This window comes from Trachymyrmex cornetzi, unplaced genomic scaffold (assembly GCF_001594075.2).
Source record: "Trachymyrmex cornetzi isolate Tcor2-1 unplaced genomic scaffold, Tcor1.1 scaffold24, whole genome shotgun sequence".
Lineage (NCBI taxonomy): Eukaryota > Metazoa > Arthropoda > Insecta > Hymenoptera > Formicidae > Trachymyrmex > Trachymyrmex cornetzi.
Window position 1 is genome coordinate 388,880 of NW_017297060.1, and position 18,796 is coordinate 407,675.

The 18,796-nt window shown below is 30.7% G+C and overlaps 2 protein-coding genes across 2 annotated transcripts; one reads left to right on the forward strand and one right to left on the reverse strand.

Annotated features, from left to right (window-relative positions):
* Positions 1 to 1,597: 1,597 nt before the first annotated feature.
* LOC108761080 (uncharacterized) lies at positions 1,598 to 16,476 on the forward strand. The gene is made up of 20 exons (XM_018507414.1): positions 1,598 to 1,718; positions 1,873 to 2,226; positions 2,473 to 2,588; positions 3,659 to 3,829; positions 4,035 to 4,288; positions 4,508 to 4,716; positions 4,904 to 5,178; positions 5,394 to 5,588; positions 6,225 to 6,287; positions 7,274 to 7,359; positions 10,967 to 11,130; positions 11,447 to 11,785; positions 12,002 to 12,117; positions 12,473 to 12,640; positions 13,432 to 13,685; positions 14,792 to 15,000; positions 15,080 to 15,354; positions 15,990 to 16,184; positions 16,245 to 16,355; positions 16,413 to 16,476. The coding sequence occupies exons 1-20, from the start codon at positions 1,599 to 1,601 to the stop codon at positions 16,474 to 16,476; spliced, it is 3,738 nt and encodes a 1,245-aa protein (XP_018362916.1). The 5' UTR covers position 1,598.
* Positions 7,019 to 8,235, reverse strand: LOC108761126 (Dynactin 5, p25 subunit). The gene is made up of 4 exons (XM_018507487.1): positions 8,025 to 8,235; positions 7,635 to 7,822; positions 7,377 to 7,488; positions 7,019 to 7,302 (listed from the first exon to the last, which is right to left on the reverse strand). The coding sequence occupies exons 1-4, from the start codon at positions 8,070 to 8,072 to the stop codon at positions 7,105 to 7,107; spliced, it is 546 nt and encodes a 181-aa protein (XP_018362989.1). The 5' UTR covers positions 8,073 to 8,235; the 3' UTR covers positions 7,019 to 7,104.
* Positions 16,477 to 18,796: the final 2,320 nt, after the last annotated feature.

Sequence of the window (18,796 nt, forward strand, 5' to 3'; positions counted from 1 at the left end):
AAAGCTGGTAAACTCGTGTTTCGAGAAGCATTCGAAGTATATAATTTGTTGACAGACGTTAACGAGCATCTATCATGTACTTTATCAATCGTAATAACGCACGTTGACTTGATTGTTCGTCAATTTTTTGCGGATTCGTGATTTTACAATATGCAGAATTATGCAACTCGCATCTATATAATCATGAATATACCGAGAGACTATAGTGCACAAACGATCGATTCTCTCTATGATCCTGAAGAATTTCCGCAGTTAGCGGAGACAAGCGCGGTCAGGATGATCTTCATTATCCTGTGCATCCTCGCGCTGTCACTCGGCAATGACGTAATCGCGTCATTTCGCGTCGACGATGTTATCGTAAGATTTATCGTCAACGCGACGCCCACTCTATTTCCACCTTCGAGAATATCTCTACATCTATGCATTAACTATGGCAAGATTTTCGTGCATGTTCATGATTTTTATATATTAATTATTCATTGAAGGGGGAATTAAAAAGCACTCGAAATTTATAACAACTATTAGCTGTAATTGCAAAAAATACACTAATACAAAAAGTAGAGAATGCTCTTTTACAGGGTGTCCCGAAATTCACGAATCAAAATATTACAAGAAAGTTCTCGGAAACAAACAGTTAAAAAGGTATTTGCCATGTTCTTTGAGTATGACGGTTTAAAATTGGTCACTTACGGGTTACGGCTAAATGGATGTATGGCTCTGAGTTGCATATCGATATAACGTTAGTGGTGACGCGTGGTGACTCACGACAAGTATTCGTTTAACCGTAATCTACGATCGCGTTCAGCAAACTCAACTGTTCGATGAGCGCTCGCCGCTCTTTATTGGTGTATTTTTTTTAGATCATCCAGTGACAGCGAGCGCATACGGATCCGTTCCTCAACAGTTGAATCTGCTGAACGCGATCAATGATTAGCCAATTTTAAATTTTTATATTTTAAAAATTACCGGTTGGAATGAAAAATGGCAAAAAGCTTTTTTAATTCATTTTTTTCGAGAACTTTCTGGCTGCGCAGTATTTTTATTCGCGAATATCGAGACCTGTATAATAAATAATAAAAGAGATTCAGTCAGAGTCTAAATACAAGTGTAAACGTGTAAATATGAGAACATTAACTCAATAATATTTATTTTGACAAATTTACATACTAACAGTCTCAGTGGATTTCAAACTCTCTCTTCTCACCCTTTCCTCTTTCCTTTCATTAAATCCACAATGAAAAAAAAACAAAAGTATGCACGTCTCACTATGAATACCGGCCACATTATCTATTTTATTCTTCAACACAAAGTTACAAGTTTAGATAAAAAAATATATTATATTAACTTTTATCTCGGAAATAACAGATAGAATGCCACAGGACCGATAAGTCAACAAAATTATTTTCAGATCTACATCAAGCTTAATTTTTAAATACTTTCGTAAAATCGTTCTTCTCTTGTATAAATAGTGCAATTTCTATCTTTATTTATTAATAAAAATAACGCATAAAAAATATTTATTGGAGTTAAATTAAATATAATATCCTTTCGCAGATGATACGATCAAATTATCAAGAATATTATCGAGCAACTACTTAATGCATAATATTCATAACTTCTACGAAGAATTTAATCCGAAGATTTACAATAATTTAGAACATCAAAACCTATATATGTTGGACTTAGATTGCGATTACGCCATTGATATTTTACGACAGGTAACATAATATTCATGTCTATAAACACATTATATAATAAAAAAACTTTCTTTACATTCGCTGATACCTTGACTGATGAGACTCACAATTTCGTTATGTATCTTATACCAATCTTCTAATTTATCATGATCGGATATCTGATATGAAATGATAGGCACACTCGAAAAGGATGTTCGTCGCTCCGACAAAGTGGCTGCTTTTTCAAGATCGAAAAACGATGACCGACAACGATGATAACGTCAATTTAACTTTTACATATGATGACTCTGTGTTGGAAATCTTCGAGGATTTGGCAATTTATCCTGATAGCGACGTGATCCTCGCGCGAAGATTCGATGGCGATTTTCTCGAATTATTATCCATATATCGACCAAGTCCACAGAAAGGTGTAATATGGGAAAATCGTGGAAACTGGACGATCAAGAATGGTTTGCAAATGAGCACTTTCGATGTGGCTTCAGCACGAAGGAGAAATCTTCAACAGACGGCTCTTAAATCTTGTATCGTGGTACTTTTAAAATATAATCGTCATGCAAGTGCACTTAAATACTAACGAGACGTCAAAGCATTTTGTAAGCAAACTAATGTAATATGTGTATAATATAACATCTAATATTAGACGAAAAGCTAATACTAGCGATGTTCATAATAAAATTTCAAAAATGCTGTGATGTAGTCTCCATGTTAAGTACCAATTTTCTTTTAACAGAAGAGATATTTTCTTTCAAAATTTATTGCTATTGCACACATACAGGTGACGAATCCTAACACCATCGATCATTTGACTGACTTCAAGGATAAATTCGTAGATGCTCCCACAAAGGCTAATTATCCTTGGATACTGCATTTAGCGAACCGAATGAATGCAACGTGAGTTCAATCTTTGAAATCATACCTATGACGAAATATTTTGTTAAGGTATTTGAAATAAATCCATGCAACGGCGACAATTTGTAACGAATTGTCTTGCTAACTCAAAATCACGAATGCAAGCTTTCAAACGGCGTAATAAATTCGAACAAGGGATTAATGGTTAAAGTGAGGTAATCGAGCGATAATTGTATACGTCAAAAAGAATGATAAATTGTTTTGAACCAGAGAACTACATGATCAGATATATGAGTGGAACGATTCGTTTAATCAAATAAGCATTACATATTTATTAATTACCAGACAATTTGCATGATTATTGTATATACTCTTGTTTCTAATTGGCTACTTAAAATCCAAAATTTATTATTATATCTGTAAATATTGCAACATAATTTTAAAAATCTTTGCTCGTCTACACGGGGAGAATTTTCTTTTAAAATTTACCCTGAAAATATGGTGATTGTGGTACAATACAATATTTTAAAGATTTTTACCATGCACTTTAGTAAAATTGATCAAACTTATTTTATACTTTATTGTAGTTTTATTAATGAATGAGAGAGATTTATATTAAAATTCTTCGAAATATATACACCAATGTTGTCCCACAACTGTCATATTTTCAGGGTAAATTCTAAGAAAAAATTCTCTCCGTGTATATAATCGTATAAATACTCACATAAAAATATTTAATTGAAGATAAAGTGACTTTTTATATGTACGTGTCAGTTTCTATATTTTTTATCTCGATTTATTAGCCGATCAATACACCTTTTTTCAATATTAAATAAAGAACTTCGATAAAAGCCATTAATATTTTTAAATAATCGTTTCTAATTAAAAAAAACCGTCATTATTTACTGATTTCATGAACACGAGATGCGATATGTCGAATTTGTGGATTACGAAATACAGCTCAGCAAACATACAAATGCTTATATATGTATAACATATAAGTATGTATAATAAATATACATATTTGGTATTTATATGTATGGCAGCTGTATTCGGTGCTCGTTAGCATTTTGTGTTAATTGCCGACTCAAAATTCAATATTTTTGCTTTAGGGTAAGTTTTGAAATCACGAACGACTGGGGATATCGCACTGAGAATGGTTCTTGGAGCGGAATGACTGGGATGTTGGAACGGCGTGAAATTGATATCAGCGGTACCCCCTCATTTCTCATTCCGGAACGTATCGATGTTGTACAATACCTCCAATTGTATACACATACGTGGTAAACCGATTATTTATTAAATTAATTTTCTACGTCTTTCTAAAGGCAATATCTGGAAGAGACAGGAAATAATTAAAATTTCAATTAGTTTATAATTTAACTTTTAAATGTATACTTGACTAAAAAAGATGATTAAACTGCTATTAATTTTGACTACTTATTGTAAGTCTTCATGTTATTTTTTTTTATATACAAATCTATATAGTTTCCGTTTCGTATTTCGGCGACCTTTACTGTCAACTGTGAGCAACATATTTATTCTGCCTTTTCAACGAAACGTCTGGATAGCAATTGCAGTATTTCTTGTTTTGGTTTTTTGTTTGCTCTACTTATCCATCAAATGGGAATACCATCGCGGTAGAGCGACAGAATCAGCAGCCTACTGGAATCAACTAAATCCCACCAAGCCAACAGTCAGCGATAATTTTCTCATTCTTTTAGGCGCATTTTCTCAACAAGGTAGATAAACGATTTTCGATAATATAATCGTAGACTCGGAATATTACTAAAATAATTCCCAAATATTATTCAAAATTCTCTAGGCACCAAATTTTATCTTTTTCGTGCAAATACGTAAACCGAAACATTTACTATATTTTACGATGGATTTATCTTCATTTCGGTCCACATAAAATTTATAAAACTATTGTGTATTCTCTCTATGTATAAACTTTGTAGGATATTGGTACGAACCCTTCAGAGTTTCGTCTCGAATTGTTACTCTTATGTTATTACTGGCCTCGATGAGTTTATATGCGGCTTATACAGCGAATATCGTGGGTTTGTTGCAGTCTACCGCGGATTCAATCAAAACTCTTCCGGATCTCTTAAACGGTCCTTTAAATCTGGGCGTGCATGATTTAGTATATAATAGACATTATTTTAAGGTCGGTAAATAAAAAATCGCGGAAACTAATAACATAAAAAATCTGATATAATAATTATAATCATATAATTTATTATTAAATACTTATTTATTGTTAAATACTACTTTAATTACGGCGTAAAAATTATTAACATATAGAGATACAAGAACAGATTATAAAAATAGATAAGTTCTTTGTGGGATGACAGTCTGTCCAAGATCCCGTTAGGAAGACAATCCTAGAACAACGAATTGAACCGAAAGGAAGCAAATCTAACTGGATGTCTATAGAAGAAGGTGTACGTCGCGTAAGAAACGAACTCTTCGCATTTCATGGTGAAATTGGTTCAATTTACCAACTGATGCAAGACACATATTTGGAGGAGGAGAAGTGCGGTTTGACCGAAATCGATTTCCTAAATGTCGTATATCCGCTTCTTATGATACAAAAGCAATCACCTTACACAGAGATAATAAGAAATGGGTAAATAACACCTTTAATTATTTTCACGTGAACATAAGAGTTTTCAAGTCTTTAAATTTCGCTGTAAAATTTCTTGGAAGTTTAAAGTCTAACGTAAAAATATTACATAGTTTTAAAAACAGATTGACACGTTATTCCTAAGCACAAACCAATAACTATCTCATGATAATATACTAATTCTCGGAATGTTTGACATTCGGGAATTATGTTTTCAGAGCTTTAAAGTTGCGAGAATATGGACTCAAATATCACGAGGAATATCACTTATATACCAGAAAACCAGTATGTTCGAGTCAAACTAGTTTCATCACTATCGGTTTCACAGAATGCTACTTCGCGCTGGTCATAATGGGCTACGGAATACTTTTTTCTGTAATCATTTTTGCGTTCGAGTTATTGTGGCAAAAGAGGTAAGATTTAAGGGGATGCTGGAGTGAACGGAATTTATCGACACATTGTAGACGTATGAATATCTCTGAATTGGCTGAACAGAATAAAAAATTCTTTTACGAGATTAAGATAGATGCAAAATAAGGAAATGGGACAATTAATTTTATACTAAAAACGGAAAAAAGATTTAGAAGTTTACATTTTTTAGCTAGTAGAATTGTCACTTGATTTAGACATTTTCTTAACATAAAAGTTCTACAGCTCGTATGAACAAAATGATGTGGTACTATTTGTCACATTATATAAACGAACAATATTGAGTTTATGAAACTAATTATTAAAAGCCTGTAGCATTAAAAAACGTGTAGCAGTAGGTGCTAGGGAGAGATAATGTTATAAATTGTTAGATAGACAGAGAATATACTGAGTAAAATAAACATATACGTGCACACACATTTATGATTGTGTAACGCAGCAATGTATGTGCTACGATATGTCTGAACTAAAATTATTATGCAGAAAAGGGAACTGACATTTTTAATTCAAAATTTAAAAAGTTTATACTGTCGACAACAATCAATTTCGATCATTACTTCAACATCCCCTTAAAAGAAATTGTGTTACCATACCTTGTGCTATTATATTTTTCCTCGTAGACAAACAATGCATGCAATAAAAGAAGTGTCAAACGCAGATATCGACATTGTGGAATATCTTGAGTAAATGCCTGCAGAAATGTATACTACTTCGAAAGAAATTCAGAGACATCTGATTTTCCTCAGCTTTCTGTTGCACTACATTTAATTTAATTGTAAACTTCATAAAAATCTGGATTAGAGATTCTTACTACTTTGTTAGATGTTTGTGTCCTTTAGTAATAAATGTGACTTATCGATATGATTTTATTATGTTGTAATTTAATATAATGTAAAATTATCAAACAGATACAGCTCCTTTAGTTCAACAGAAGTTTCAACAGTCTTTTTTTATGTAGAAAACACTGTTGAAATAGATTATTTATAAAATAAATGCATACAATATGATTAATAAACAAGCTTCCTTTATGATTGATTTACATATACAGTTTGAAATTAATTATTTACATAGTATAATAAATAAATCTTACAAGCTATTATTGCAGCTAAAATTAGCCATGACAACGATATATAGGGATTGTTATCCATACAGTACAGATCTCCAAGGAAATAATTCTACAGCAACATCCATTAAGTCGAAACATACTTAAGTGCAGACGTGTATATTTAGTTTATTAAATCCGATTTCTTATTGATTCAAATATTCTTTATTAATTCAAAAGTGTAACAAAATATATACATTAATTATAAAAAAATTTACACGGCCGATTTTATGTTCTTTTCAGTTGTAACTTTTTAAATTTCCTAATTTCTATCACGTATGCAATATTTAATTACATATTTATTTCATCTTAAATGCAGAACATAAACATGCAATACATTTGAAAAGAATAGATCTTTTGGCTACATACGCTATTGTACATACATAAATAAACGAGGATTAAACACGTGCTGGTAAGAAGTGCTCATAGTAATTCTTCGTGAAATCTACCATGAGATCCAGAGTGCACTCAGGCAACTCTTCGACGCACGTGGCAGGACTGCCAGCGAAACGAGTAAAGGACGGCACGATTGTTTCTGGTGGTACAACCGCACCATCCTCAATGTAGCAACAGTCCTTCAGAACAGACCGCCTGCCCTATAGCGATACAAGTACGATTGATGGTAAAGGAAATGCACTCACTCTATTTAGCAGGTAAAAGTTATACATACAATTATAGCATTCTTTCCAATGTAAACATAAGAGCCAACCAATGCAGCGTTCACAACTGCCCGTTCTCCCACAAACACATGATTTCCCATTGTTAGAGGAAAAAAGGCAACCCTAAACAAGGTTTATCATTTTAGAATTTAGCATTTAGCATAATTGTCGCTGTCGTTTGCAAGCTGCCAGTCTCAATATTAAAATTAATATCCATTATAATACACTTATAATTAACATACACTAATATAATAAAGAACTTTACTTACCCCCTGCTGAATTTCTTAAAAGGCGGCCGGATGACAGCATTCTTGCTAATAATACAATAGCGACCTGTTCTAACATTGGCCAGATCGCCTCTAATGATAGCGTCAGATTGCACTATTACTTTTCCATGTAGCACAATATTTTGCGAGCCACACAATACGGTCAGCCTGCTCACCTTATTTCCGGAGGCCTAAAATAGCGAAAAAGTGAGGTTACGTATCATATTTTGAATATCTATGGATACGAGACGTTACTAAATAATTAAATTTGTTAAATCGTTTTTATAGTATCTATCTCTTAACAACAGAGGCTGTAACGTTATAATATTCCTTCCTAATTATGAACATAAACGTCTTATTAATGTCACATGCTTTAGTTCCTTTGATTATTACCGTTTCAACATATTCAGCTTTGTTGTAATAAATATCTTGAGGCTCCATCCTGAAGTATCTTCTTCCTACACAATTGTGTTACTTAATTCAATTCAAAATATTAATGACAATGCTCCGATTAAGTGTCATTCTTCCGAATATATCGAGAAAATCATTCGATGTAATCTAAAGTAGATAACTAAACATTTCAGACGTGATCAGCTGACGAGATGAATGCATGTCGCCATCTGCTGACAGAACTGTGCACTGTTTTCTATCATGAGAAAAGATTGTCGTGAATTCAATTCTCAGTTGATATTATGAAATCATCTTATGTTAAAAAATATTTCTATAAACGCAGCGTAATAAAAAATACTACAAAACAATGCTAATGTGCTAATGTGTTTTGCTTATTTATATTGTTTTGCTAATGCACTAAAAACGCTTTGATAATTAAACAAAGGTTAATATATTCGTTCTTATATACAGAAAAATATATAATTTGTAGTTTTAGCAAAATTATAATGGCAAATAGCAATTAGTATTCTTAATAAATTTTTTTGCAGTTCACGTAATTACTGATAGATTTTGCTACTACAATAAAATTTACTGTCAATTATAATTTTTTTTTGTTTCGTTAGAACAATATAAAATTAATGTGCATAATAACATATAATTTAAATTTTTCTGTTAAAGTTAAATGTAAAAATCGTATTTAAAGTGGAAATATGGAATATTGAATTTTATTTTATGTAATAATCCTTTGGCTTTTTATTTTTAGTTCAAACTACAATTTATCGCACAATATTAAGTATTATTAGAATTATTTTTTAATATCAATTTGATTTCTCTTTTATATGACAATAAATATAATAAATATTAAATAAAAATGTAATTGTTACTTTTACTTATAATTTAGTGTAAAAAGTATATGTATGATCATCTCTTGTAAATTTGTTATGTACTATTTTTTTGTAAATTTTAATAATAAATTTCCTCCTCTTGGCATCCTAATACAGCATATAAAATGTAGAACTGGCGGAGAATATCGAGTCGTCTCTCATGAGTTATTATTAATAAGAAGAGAATCGTTCATAAATCTTGTTTATCCCATATTGCAGATAAACTGATAATTCCGAATGTGTGAAATGTGCATATATATTCGAGAATATTAATAGAACATGTTGGAATGTACGATATTGTATCAATGATTACATGATACTATTGGATCCATGTGCATGATTGATAAAGAGACTGGAAGAAGCTCTCTTGCCTCACACATACTAATACTAACTTATCATACAAGCTGTCAACAAAACTTATCAAGCAATTGTTTTGTAGAAGAATTTTCTTTTGTAAGACAAAAGTCCGAAAGCGTGATATATTTTTAATCAAAGTGTTTATTTTTTTATAATAAAGAGATTATTTTTCCTTTGTTGACATTTCCTATTAATTACGTCACTGATGTACGTTGTCATACAATTAACATTACGAAAATTGAAGGGAAGCTATAAACAGACACACGTTGGAGACAGATGGGATAGACGTGGAAGTTGTTCAAAGTAAATTATGCTCCCTTAAGTCTCGTCCGGATGGACATAACTTGTGTATTTACTAATGTAAATCTTGTTCCTAAGATAAAGTTACGCGTGTCATAAACAGAGTCGATGTGTCAATATTTAAAATTAAACACTATTTCCACTTTTATTGTACCAAAATTGCTTATATAACGATTGATAAAAATTGTTTACGTCGTAGGTAAGAAAAATTTCGTCGGTGGAATACGTAGAAATGTAAGAAGAATGTCATAAAAATTACATTGCGTTATAGTAGAGTACGTAAAATCTCAGCTGCGGTTTTTCACACACGAAATATAATGCAGACTCTGAGTTTCTTGCAGCGGAATTTCTTGCACTGTCATTACTCAAATTGTGCTTTGAATAATTACACTGTCGAAAGGGAATCGTGAGAACGATGAAAGCTGATAAAATCCTAAAACCACATGTTTCGAAGCTACATTAAAGAAAATCATCCGAGGGCTATACATTAATTGTATCAACGTAGCGTCCATCACGAATGCTAAATATTTTACGTACGATAATATTCCACTCATTACACCGATTGTCTCTTCATTGCGTCCTTTTTTTGCGAGCTACATACCGCATCAATGTAGCGTCCGTCACGAACATTAAATATTTTATGTGCGCCAATAATCGACTTATTGTACCTATTTTTCTTTATTACGTTTTTATTTTTTTTGGATTTATAAGCGATTTTCTTATGAATGGGAATATCCCAACTCGGCAATACGCAAAAAGATTACGGTTATAACGGATGTATAATCGATACTGTCGACAATCCTGAATGGATCTATTTGCAATCGCGAATACAAAAGCGATTGGAATGTTTTTTGTCATTCTATGCATCCTTGCAGTGTCGCTCGACACTACATTCTCTCGTCGGATCGACGATGTGATTCTACAATTTATCGTCGATGTGACGCCCATTTTATTTTCGCCATCAAGGATATATCTACATACGTGCATCAGCTACGGCAAGATTTTCGAATTTATAATTTACGTTTTAAGACTGTTGAAAATATGACGATTAAGAGAATAAAACTAATCATAAATTTAGAAGTAATCATTGAAAAAAAGAGAAATTTTTTAATTTAAATTTATAACGTTATATAAACTATCATTTTACTATGAACTTTATTAATTTTGGAATAGAATATATCGTTACAACACTCTAAATTATGATGATTTTAATTTACATAAAAAGGCGCCCGAGAAAAAATGTTTCATATATGTACAATAAAATTATGTATAATTATGTAAAAAATTGATATATTTTATATACAATTACATATAAAATATGTCCATAAATATAACATTTTTTCCCGGACGTACAAAAATATCTCAAGAATTTTAATTGGCTCTATACTCTTCTCTTTTTATCAGATGATACGATTAAGTTATCAAGAGAAATGTCGAATCATTATTTGACACATTGCATTCATAACTTTGACGATGATCTTAAAGAAAAAATTTATAACAATTTGGAGCATCAGAATCTGTATGTGCTGGATCTGAACTGTGATAACGCTATAAAAATTTTACGACAGGTAGGTGTCAAACGTTTGTTGCAAGTAAAATACGAGCATAAATATAATACACAATTTCTGTGAAAACCCCAGCATCTCATTTAAAAAAAAAACAAAAGTTTTTATAATAGTTCCATTTGTACTCGTAATAATTTATATCAATAATTCTGGCCACTTAAAATTTTTGCACAATTCAGCATTGATTACAATCCATTGTCTATAATAAAAGAGAAGTCATTAATGTTCATGGACTGATGGCATATATGAGTTAATTATAGGGAATTTTTTTATCATCCGCTTAAATCAATTAATTATTCATCTGATCATTACGTGTTAGGCGCATTCGAAGAAAATGTTCATTGCCCCGATGAAGTGGCTGCTCCTTCAAGATCGAAGAATGATAATCGATAACGCCAACATAACTTTCACATATGATAACTTAGAGGTCTTTGAAGATTTAGCTGTCTATCCTGACAGTGACGTGGTATTCGCTCGAAGATTCGATGGTGATTTTCTTCAACTGACATCCGTATATCGACCGAGTCCACAACGAGCAGTAATATGGGAAAATCGCGGAAACTGGACGATCAAAAACGGTTTACAAATGAGTACTTACGACGTGGCTTCGGCAAGGAGAAGAAATCTTCAGCAGTCACATTTCAAGTCCTGTCTCGTGGTACTTTGAACACGTATTCATACACTTACTGTGCAATGAAACATACTTATCATATCAACGATATATGAAATTTCATTTACAAGCATTTGATAATAGTGTACCCTACTATTATTTTATCATAAAATAAAAAAAATAATGCCAAAATTTAACTTATATGTTCAGTTTTAGATATTCAAAACTTTTTGCGTATAAAAATATATTTTTTCATCTTTGCAGATGACAAATCCTGACACGATTAATCACTTAACTGATTTTAAATATAATATGATAGATCCTATAACAAAGGTTAATTATATCTGGATACTTCATTTAGTAAACCGGATGAACGCAACGTGAGTTTCGCCTTTTGGCGGTAAAATATACTAGTATCGTTAAAATGCTTATGAAGAAAATTTTAGAAGAATAAAAATGCGATTTGTCAATTACTTTACAAATATAACAATCCTAAATGCAAGCTTAAAATGATAATAAAGCTATTATAAAAACATGATTATTAGTGAATTAACTTAGAGTGATCACACGATCATACAATATAAGATAAAATTGTTTTCGTTCAGATTATAATTAGCGTACGAATGAAGCCGTTTAATTATATAAGTCATGCGCTTTATCAGTAAAAATAAAATGTAAGATCCGACATTATCGAATGTCGAACGCGAGGAAGTATCTTGTTCTTCCATTTTATAGAATAAGTTTCAATGTTTCCAACAACTGGGGACATAATAATAATGGATCCTGGGACGGAATGATCGGAATGCTGCAACGACATGAAATTGACATTGGCGGCACTTCTGTGTACATACTGGCGAATCGCATGCATATGTTAGAACACATTCAGTTATACACACACTCTGGGTAAAATAGCACTTGAAATCTAATTATTAAGTCAAAACTTTGATTGCTCTATTATGTTACATGATTATTCAAACAAATATTTATTAAAATTTAGTACATTTTTTCAGTGTAGCTGTATATATAATAATTATATTAATAAAATGATATTATATTATGCTCAATTGAATAAAATTACAACTAATATGTAAAGGGCTACGAGCAAAAAGCTAGACATTGTTTGCTAATATTTAATAATCTAATTAAACATTCAAACAGATGTTTCGACTATTCGGGTCATTTTCAATGTTGAATAAACAATTTACAAGAAACGGTTACATTTCGAAGTTTGAACGCAAATTACCCTAATGATGCTTCTGAGTTCTGTTGACTACAATTTACTGTAATATATTATCTACATATTTTAAGCTTCAATTCCAATGAAAAATTTTTCGTATTATTTATTTGATTAGCATATCATCTCAATTAAATGGATTTATAAATTTAAATTTTATATCAAAATTAATTTATTAATAATATTGTTAGCGTTATGACTTAACATTTTTTCTATCGTATCTGTATTTTTTCCTATGTTTTTCTAATGTTCCCTATCGTATTTTTATTTTTTAGTATTAGCTACGTTTACACCGTGCGCTTAGTCCACGACCTATACGATATGTGTTTTTATTATTTAATCTACAGGATAAACAAGGATATTGTCGCGGATTAAGTCCACGATGTAAACGTAGCTAGTATTATTTGTCAGAATCTAATATATATAATATATAATGACGCAATATATAAATTTTGTGCAGTTTGTGTTTCGTGTTCCGACAACCATTATTGTCGACCGTAAAAAACATCTTTACCTTACCCTTTCAAAGAAATGTCTGGATAGCAACCGGCATATTCCTTGTTCTCGTCTTTTGCTTGCTATACATATCTATGAAATGGGAACACTATCGAGGTACTTTGAAACAATCGGCAGCTTATTGGAATCAATCAAATATTAGCAAACCAACAATCATCGATAATCTTCTCGTCATTTTAGGTGCATTTGCACAACAAGGTATAATCTAATGTAAAAGCTTTCATAAATCTTAATTTGTAAATAAAAATATTCAAAGAATAAATTTGTAAAATACAGTAGAAGCTTTTTATTTTTATTTTATCTATTATTATATAGAATTATTATCTCCTCAATTTCCACTCTCATTCTGATGAGTGAAATAAAACCTTTAATATTTTCTGTTTTTTGCTCTTCTTTTATTAATGATCACGTGATTGTGTAATTAAAAATCTGGACAAGAGAAATATAAGGATTCAAATTTACATCGAAAGAATTACTTTAAAGTAGTGATACGCAACCTGCAATCCGTCAGCTCACAGCCGAAAATATAAAATTATATTTTCTATTTTACGCAAATTTAAAATGCATTTTAAAATATCTTTAAGATACAACAAGTAAGAGTTTAATGCCTGTTACGGTCGAAATTGGATCTTAGATGCTTTTTAAATAACTTCTATGTGAATTTATATACACTAAATATGTAGTTATTTGAACTGCGCACCGAAATGATTTTTCGAACTTATAAACGCAATCAAACTATATACTATAATAATATCCAAATATACAAATTATAAATTAATTGTGTTTATAAGTTTGAAAAATCATTTCGGCGCGTAATTCAAATAATTACATATTTCTATGTGAATTTATAATATAAATTCACATAGAAATTATTTAAAAAGCATCTAAGATCTAGTTTCGACCTTAATAGGCATTAAACTTTTGTTATGTATTACATACATACGCTCTTAATAAATCGTTTATTATTGTATATTTTTAAGAATTTAATATTTAAAAATATATTTTATATATTACATAAATGTATGACATATTTGTAAAGTAGGTATTTGATTTTTATAAATAATCTTAATTTTTATTTCTTTATTGATGAGATAAAATTTAAAATTAATTATTTAAGTTATTTTTTTTACGAAAAATGTACGGTCGTGTAATAACAACATTTCATCGCTGTCCGGTGGCGTCAGGCGTCGTTCGGTGTCATAAAATATATGATAATACATACACATATATGTATATAACGATGTATTTGAAGTATTTATCAGAGCTAAAAATAAAGAAATTTTATTGCTTCTGTACATTTGTAGGATATTCGTATGAGCCATATAGAATCCCATCTCGAATCATCACTCTTATGTTATTACTGGCCTCGCTGAGCCTTTATGCAGCTTACACGGCGAATATAGTGGCTCTCTTGCAAACTAGCACAGACTCGATCAAAACCCTTTCCGATCTTTTGCATAGTCCGTTAAATTTAGGAGTACAAGAAATAATAATAAATCGAAATTATTTTAAGGTAGATAATTGTTTTAAAATAAAATTATATAACAAATGATTATATTGACAAAAATAATTTTCTTTTTATTGGAATATAGTCTTTTCAAGACCCCATCAGAAAAGCGATCGTGGAGCAGAAGGTTGAACCGAAAGGGCACAAACCGAACTGGATGAGTCTCGAAGAAGGAGTACGCCGTGTAAGAAATGAACCTTTTGCATTTCATGGTATACGAAGCCCGATATATCAAATTATGCAGCGCACCTACCAGGAAAAAGAGAAATGTGGCCTAACTGAGATCGATTATTTGAATCAGATACATCTGGTTATTCCAATTGCGAAAAAATCACCTTATTTGGAGATAATAAAAAATGGGTAAGTTTATGTCGATTTTTCATATACATCGCACTTTTGAATACGATTCATATACTTTTGAATTAATTCGAACAAATTAAAGTTTAATATAAGAATTTTTGTAAAAAAACGCGTGCTTTGCTTCAAGTTTATACAGTAGTCTCTACTGTATAATGCATGTTAAGAATTAATATATAATATGGCGCACAAAATGTCATACTATTTGATTATCTTATTAAAATTATACTTGTGGAATATGCGCAGCTTTTTTAACTGTATGAGCAAACTCTGTATTTCGATAAAATTCTGCTGATCATAAGTGGTACCACAAGTCGGAATTGGTCGAAGGTAAAGGCACATACGCTAGTTTGTAAAATACAGGATGGTACACAAAATCTCATTTCATTTGCTTTGCATAATATATTTTTAACAAAATTTGTACATAATTGATATAGAATTAATTATCAAAGTCCAAAAAATTGTTTCTAATTGATATTTTCATATATGACATTTATCATTTTTAAATGTTGATCTTTTAATCGCCTTGGAGAGTAATTTTGTATAAAAAAATAAGCTCGAAAAAGATTGCGTTGCATTTGTATAAAATGCCAGATAAATTCCAATAGTATTATAGTACTCGAGGAAAGTATTTTCAGAGCTTTGAAACTGCGAGAATATGGGCTCAAGTATCGCGACGAGTATCGCTTATACATAAAAAAACCGACTTGCTTGAGTAAGACTGGCTTCATCACCATTGGTTTTACGGAATGCTATTTTGCGATAATCACAATGGGCTACGGAGCGCTATTTAGCGTAATTATATTTGCTCTCGAACTGTTATGGCACAAAAGGTAATATTAAAAAAGAAAACTCTTTTATATACATGCGATTACTATCTTAATCTTTTACAGACAAAGTATGAATACGCTAGAAGAGACAGTTCCAACTATGGTAGAAGAAAGGAAATCTGAAATCATCGACGCGCGCGAGTGCAATAAATTAGACTATTGCGAGAAAAATATGTATTCATTTGGCGAAATTTAAAAGAATTAAAACTTTTTAAATATCTGCTGATGTAGCAAGCAAATTGACTTGATTACTTCGCAGATTCTTTCCGCGATTTTAACGGAGGAAAGCCGATAGTCAATATTAATTTAACGCACATATTAATATAACATATTATGGTAATTAGTAGTAGAAATTGATAGTAAAAGATGTGTATGTAATTCTACTTGTTGAAAAGAAAGCTGATCCTTCAAAATTTTTTCAACGTGTACTACAATGGTATTGACATTGCAGCTATTTTAACTTCGAAGGAAATTTCCGTCTTTGCTGAAGTCGACTAATAAAGAGAACAGCACTTATAAGTAATACATACTTTTAATAAAGATTATTACATATATGTACTATATATAATAGCGTTTCTATTCTTTCTATATAAACGTAAGAATCAATTATCAATATCGTAGACTTTTTTCATGACATGAGAAATAATTCTAATAAAATGTGTATTAATTTATAATAAAAAACTAGTGATGTGTTTAAAATACAACGTGATTATGTTATAAAATTACAAAATGCTATTATATTAACATATATGTTTTAAATTTAATTATGCGTTTTTTCAATTCATTCTATTTTGTATGACAAATCCCTTTGTCTACTTCTCCAACAATTTTATTTCAATTACAATGGATTTATTAACTGTTATACATATACAAATAATATTTTGTTTAAATTTTTAAAGTAGATAGAAATCTATCATTTCAACTGTTGTCATTTAGAAATCGAATACTGTAGTGACATCTGCTGACAAGATATTATATCAATTTATGCAATGAGAAAAATACGATTACGCGCGAATATGTGAATCCTGCGAATTTATAATTTTCAGCTGGACGACATTGGATATATGGCAGATATATTACTGACAAATACGACAAATGTACTAATCGCGAAAAAAATAATCGCGATTTATATTTTTTAATTAAACAGTGCATATTTTATTTATATCGTATATATACCTAGTTTTTTGTAATAAAATCTACAAAGATAGACTTTGTGTTTTATTGTATATAAAACCTTTTTCCCACTCACCAAAAATGAGTTATTAAATATATGATAATGTTTATATACAAATATGAACCTGTTAAATTAAATTATATCTAAATTTCTAAATTATTACATAATTATAAATTACTCTGTTCAACAAACAAATTACTTTTTTTTCTCTTCAAACTGCCATAGTACATCGTCCATAGTACATCTTCCAAAGATATTGCTGCAACATGCAATGTTGTTGTAATGTTGCAACACTGCTGCAACATTACAACAACATTGTATGTTGCAGCAATATTAGGTCTGTTTTTTGTGGCTGAACTAGTGTACACTTTTGGAACTTAAAGTGAGATAGATATACGTTTGATATTTGTTTAAAGCGAAAAAGAGAGTTCTAGAACAGCCTAGTGCAGGAACAGAAAACGGACCAATTGTAGAGATTTTGGACTGCCACGTGGATTCTACGTGAACAATCGAATAACAATCCGCTCGAAAACGGTACTATAATCCACGTGGATTCTACGTCTTAAAATCTATATGGAAGTGTCTACGTAGAATCCACGTCAAAATTTTGATGAAAATTGATTTCGATTTGGCAAGGAAATGTCAACGTTGCATTCACGTGGATATTACGTGAATAAATTTTTAATTCACGTAGTCACGGTCAGTCAAAATACATCGATTCCACGTGGATACTACGTACCTGTTCTCATCGGGTTTTACCTCAATTTTATTTAAAATCCTGTTATGCAAATTCTGCCAACGACACATTGTATTCAGCGCAAAAAATCTTCCGGGTGTTGAATAGTGTTATTACAAAATTTTTACACAAATTATATCGTACTAAATTATTACATTTAACATCTAGAATCGAAAGACAAGATAGATTTCTTGTCTTTATAAAGATATTTATAAAAATTTTAAACTAAAGAAATTTAGTGGGCCACTGAATTCGTACGAAATAAATATCTTTAAGCAATTATAATTTATTGAAGTGTCAATGTAAAGATATTAAGAAATATATGCCAGAAAATATAACGTGCTATTAAATTTGCGCGTGTATAATATATACATATATATACATAGAATACCTATCTAAAGCTTATTCGAAAGTGGTCTTTTTATTCACTATAAAGAAGTTTTTCTTAACAATTTTTTGAAACAATGAAACATAAAACTTGATATCACAAGAAATAATATGAAATTTGTCTGATATTGTCTGAATATGGCTTCCGATATACGTTTTTAAGAAATCATTGAGCAAAGTAAGTAGCAAAGTAAGTATACCCAGGTAGTAAAGTTCGTCGTTTTGACGTCAAATTCAAGTCATGTTGGTACAAATGACGTCAAGTGACCAAAAAGTGACCATAGGTTTTATCCGACGTTATTTCGTGACGTCAGTATG

What these genes read in the sequence shown, in the direction of transcription:
- LOC108761080 (XM_018507414.1), top strand. Translation starts at nt 1,599, where the DNA reads ATGCATAATATTCATAACTTCTACGAAGAATTTAATCCGAAGATTTAC. An exon ending in CCATTGATATTTTACGACAG is followed by an intron (nt 1,719 to 1,872) that starts GTAACATAATAT and finishes ATGAAATGATAG; the next exon opens with GCACACTCGAAAAGGATGTT. An exon ending in TAAATCGAAATTATTTTAAG is followed by an intron (nt 15,001 to 15,079) that starts GTAGATAATTGT and finishes ATTGGAATATAG; the next exon opens with TCTTTTCAAGACCCCATCAG.
- LOC108761126 (XM_018507487.1), bottom strand. Translation starts at nt 8,072, where the DNA reads ATGGAGCCTCAAGATATTTATTACAACAAAGCTGAATATGTTGAAACG. An exon ending in AAGCTGAATATGTTGAAACG is followed by an intron (nt 7,823 to 8,024) that starts GTAATAATCAAA and finishes TCGCTATTTTAG; the next exon opens with GCCTCCGGAAATAAGGTGAG. An exon ending in TTGGAAAGAATGCTATAATT is followed by an intron (nt 7,303 to 7,376) that starts GTATGTATAACT and finishes GTATCGCTATAG; the next exon opens with GGCAGGCGGTCTGTTCTGAA.